Source organism: Penaeus japonicus, unplaced genomic scaffold (assembly GCF_977035675.1).
Source record: "Penaeus japonicus unplaced genomic scaffold, GWHDUDI00000001_assembly GWHDUDI00000025, whole genome shotgun sequence".
Classification (NCBI taxonomy): domain Eukaryota; kingdom Metazoa; phylum Arthropoda; class Malacostraca; order Decapoda; family Penaeidae; genus Penaeus; species Penaeus japonicus.
Window position 1 is genome coordinate 28,527,083 of NW_028234427.1, and position 5,000 is coordinate 28,532,082.

At 45.0% G+C, this 5,000-nt stretch overlaps 1 protein-coding gene across 1 annotated transcript in view; it reads right to left on the reverse strand.

The window, feature by feature from the left end:
- LOC122266962 (putative neural-cadherin 2) overlaps nucleotides 1-5,000 on the reverse strand; it is a 101,096-nt gene that overhangs the window by 19,577 nt on the left and 76,519 nt on the right. The window contains exons 10-11 of the mRNA XM_086551760.1: nucleotides 2,536-2,997; nucleotides 265-431 (exon numbers count right to left, since the gene is read on the reverse strand). Coding sequence (XP_086407886.1) covers nucleotides 265-431; nucleotides 2,536-2,997 — 629 coding nt within the window. The remainder of the gene's footprint in view (nucleotides 1-264; nucleotides 432-2,535; nucleotides 2,998-5,000) is intronic.

The window sequence follows — 5,000 nt, forward strand, 5'->3', positions numbered from 1 at the left end:
GATACAAGCTATGTACACATTTTCGCTTTTTTTAATTATCATTATATTGCTTCGGTGGATCTCACTCCTTTCTTTAGATAATTGAATCCGTGAAGTATATATGTTGCAATTGCTTACTCCAAAATAGAATAGTTGCATACGAATAAAGAGGCTAAAAGAAGTACTGAGCATAAAATCACATAACCCAAAGAAAAACACCAATCTTCCTCGAACGCAAACAAGAAACGAGAAGAAGGCGAAGGAAGAGAAAAGCAAAGAACATACCGTCCTTCTCTGACTTGACTCGAAGCGAAAATGTCGCCCGTGTGCTGGCTGAGGGAGAAGAGCGGGTGGGGGGCGCCGACCCACTGGAACGTCTTGTCACGCACGTCCCAGTCGTCGGGGTCGTCCACGTAAACACGACCAAGGGGAGCGTCCGATCCCCCTCTCTGCTGTGGAACGACAGACAATGCGATAGGCAAATTATATTACGTAAATGCCCGGCCGTTCAAACAGACATGGAAAGCTAAGACCCTCTCTATATATTTCTTATAAAAATAGTTCCCTCTACACAACTGTTCGTTCAGATATCATAATCATAACTATAGCGATATAATCGTACCAGCATTTCTGAATTTTATTTTTGGAGTTTCCATTCTTTTTTATCTCATCTGAATAGAATGCGAGAAAACAAAATGATTTGATAAATGTAGGTATGAATTAAATGAGCATATCAACAACAGAAAAGGGAATCTCTAGCGGGTTGGCAACGTTTCGCATCGCGATAACGGTTCGAGCTTTGCAGATGCCAAGGTCCGTAACATACATTATCCGAAAACCCTTGCAAATGCTATCATGCATGGCAATGTTCTCGGGAAGCGAGGACAAGGAAAGCTTGAAAAGAACTAGCTGTGCAACGTTCGTGACCAGATTTCTTTTCAAGTTTCTATTATAGTTCCCTCTTCCCCTCCCTCCATCCCTTCCTTCCTCCCTCCTCCTCCTCCTCCTCCTCCTCCCTCCTTCTCTTCCTTCCTCCCTCCCTTCCTCCCTCTCTTCCTCCCTTCCTCCTTCCCTCCTTCTCTTCCTTCCTCCCTCCTCCTCCCTCCTTCTCTTCCTTCCTCCCTCCTTCTCTTCCTTCCTCCCTTCTTCTCTTCCTTCCTCCCTCCTCCTCTCCTTCCCTCCTTCTCTTCCTCCTCCCTCCCTCCTTCTCTTCCTTCCTCCCTCCCTTCCTCTCTCTCTTCCTCCCTTCCTCTCTCTCTTCCTCCCTTCCTCCTTCCCTCCTTCTCTTCCTTCCTCCCTCCTCCTTCCTCCTCCTCTTTCCTCCTCCTCCTCCCTCCTTCTCTTCCTTCCTCCCTCCCTTCCTCTCTCTCTTCCTCCCTTCCTCCTTCCCTCCTTCTCTTCCTTCCTCCCTCCTCCTCCTCCTCCTCCTCCTCCTCCTCCCTCCTTCTCTTCCTTCCTCCCTCCCTCCTTCTCTTCCTTCCTCCCTCCCTTCCTCTCTCTCTTCCTCCCTTCCTCCTTCCCTCCTTCTCTTCCTTCCTCCCTCCTCCTCCTCCTCATCCTCCCTCCCTCTCTTCCTTCCCTCCTTCCTCCCTCCTTCTCTTCCTTCCTCCCTCCTCCTCCTCCTCCTCCTCCTCCTCCTCCTCCTCCTCCTCCTCCTCCTCCTCCTCCTCCTCCTCCTCCTCCTCCTCCTCCTCCTCCTCCTCCTCCTCCTCCTCCCTCCTTCTCTTCCCTCTTTCCTCCCTCCCTCCTTCTCTCCCTTCCTCCCTCCCTTCCTCTCTCCTTCCTTTTCTCCCTTCCTCCCTCCTTCTTTCCTCCCTCCTTCTCTTCCCCCTCCCTCCCTCTCCCTCTTCCTCCCTTCCTCCTTCCCTCCCTCTCTCCCTCCCTCTCCCTCTTCCTCTCTTTCTCTTTCTTCCCCCTCCCTCCCTCTCCCTCTTCCTCCCTTCCTCCTTCTCTCCTTCTCTCCCTTCCTCCTTCCTTCTCTTCCTCCTCCTCCTTCTCTCCTTCTCTCCCTTCCTCCTTCTCTTCTTTCTCTCTCTCCTCCTCCTCCTCCTCCTCCTTCTCTCCCTTCCTCCTTCCCTCCTTCTCTCCCTTCCTCCTTCCCTCCTTCTCTCCCTTCCTCCTTCCCTCCTTCTCTCCCTTCCTCCTTCCCTCCTTCTCTCCCTTCCTCCTTCCCTCCTTCTCTCCCTTCCTCCTTCCTTCTCTTCCTCCTCCTCCTCCTCCTCCTCCTCCTCCTCCTCCTCCTCCTCCTCCTCCCTCCTTCTCTTCCCTCCTCCCTCCTCCTCCTCCCTCCTTCCCTTCCTCCCTCCCTCCATTCCTCACTCTTTCCCCTCCTCCATCCATTCCTTCCTCCCTCCCTTCCTCTCTCTCTTCCTCCCTTCCTCCTTCCCTCCTTCTCTTCCTTCCTCCCTCCCTTCGTTCCTCCCTCCCATCCTTCCTCCCTCCTCCTCCTCCTCCTCCTCCTCCTCCTCCCTCCTTCTCTTCCTTCCTCCCTCCTCCTCCTCCTCCTCCTCCTCCTCCTCCCTCCTTCCGTTCCTCCCTCCCTTCCTCTCTCCTTCCTTTTATCCCTTCCTCCCTCCTCCCTCCTTCTTTGTTCCTTATCCTTATAAAAGGAAACTCACGCGGGTCGAAGTCCATCCTGACGTGAGCGAGGACGAAGGGCGGGTTGGCGCGCGCGAGTGAGAGGTTGAAGGGCGGCCCATGGCCCAGCGCCCACACGTCTCGGTCGGTGGCGGTGAGGGTGCCGAGGTGCGTGGGCGGGCCGCTCTCCGCCACGTGGAAGGTCGTGGGCGGCAGCAGGTGCGGCGGGCAGTCGTTCACGTCGGTCACGGTGATAGTCAGGGTCGCGGTGGCGGAGAGCGGGGGCGTGCCGCCGTCCACGCCCACGACCCGGGCGATGCCCACGGCACCATCAGGCGCCTCGCGGTCCAGGCGGCGCCACAAGCTCACGCCGCCCTTGGAGTCCACCGACAGGGAGCCCCAGCCGCCCTCCACACGGTACTCCACGCTCTGCTCGCCGCCCTGGGAGGGAGGCCGGAGGGCGCCGGCGAGGTGCGGGGCCCAGGAGCGCAGGTCGGGTCGCAAGGGCGGCGGAGGAGGGGGCAGAGAGGGAGAGAATGAGTGTTAATGAGGGGAGAGCACATCTATTGGGGAGATGGTAGTGGAGATGGTGATGATGATGAGGATAATAATGATACTGTTGATGATGATAATGATGATGGGGATGCTAACGATGATGATGGTGATGATGATAATAACAATGATGATGATAATGATGATGGGGATGCTAACGATGATGATGGTGATGATGATAATAATGATGATAATAACAATGATAATGATAATAACAATGATGATGATAATAACAATGATTATGGTAATGATGATGGGGATGCTAACGATGATGATGGTGATGATGATAATAATGATGATGATAATGATGATGGGGATGCTAACGATGATGATGGTGATGATGATAATAACAATGATGATGATAATGATGATGGGGATGCTAACGATGATGATGGTGATGATGATAATAACAATGATGATGATAATGATGATGGGGATGCTAACGATGATGATGGTGATGATGAGGGTTATGATAATGATGATGACAATATATCATTACCATTATCATTATTGTTATCATTATTTTCATCATCATCATCATTATTTCTATTATCATTATCATTCTCATACTTTTTTATTATTGCTTTAAGGATAATAACAATGATGATGATAACAATGATGATAATAACAATGATGATGATAACAATGATGATAATAACAATGATGATGATAACAACAATAATGATAATAATAACAATGATGATGATAACAACAATAATGATAATAATAACAATGATGATGATAATGATGATGGGGATGAAAATGATGATGATGGTAATGATGATAGTAATGATGATAATAATGATAATAATAATGGCAATGATAATAACAATGATAATGATAATAACAATCATGATGATAATAATAATGATAATAACAATGATAATTATAATAATAATGATGATAATGGCAATAATGATGATAACAATGATAATGATGATAATGGCAGTAATGATGATAACAATGATAATGATAATAACAATGATAATGACAATAATGATGATGACAATGATAATGATAATAACAATGATGATGATAATAATGATGATGATGATAATAATGATGATAATAATGATGGTTATAATGATGATGATGATAATAATGATGATAATAATGATGGTTATAATGATGATGATAACAATGATGATGATAATAATGATGATAATAATGATGGTTATAATGATGATAATAATGATGATAATAATGATGATGATAATGATGATGGGGATGATAATAATGATGATGGTGATGATGATAATAACAATGATGATGATAATGATGATGGGGATGCTAACGATGATGATGGTGATGATGATAATAACAATGATGATGATAATGATGATGGGGATGCTAACGATGATGATGGTGATGATGATAATAATGATACTGTTGATGATGATAATGATGATGGGGATGCTAACGATGATGATGGTGATGATGATGATAATGATGATACTAGCAATGATAATGATAATAGCAATGATGATGATAATAATGATGATAATGACGATAATGATAATGATAATAACAATGATGATGATAATGATAATAACAAGGATAATGATGATGATAGTAATGATGATGATGATGATGATATCAATAATGATGATAATAATGATGATAATAACAATGATGATGATAATGATGATAATAACAATGATGATGATAATAATGATAATAACAATGATGATGATAATGATAATAACAATTATGATATGATAAAAACAATAATGATAATAACAACGATAATGATGATAACAACAATTACGATAACAATGATAATAACAGTGATGATGATAATAATGATGATGATAACAATGATGATGAAAAGGATAATAACAATACTAATGATAATAACAATGATAATGAAAAGGATAATAACAATACTAAGG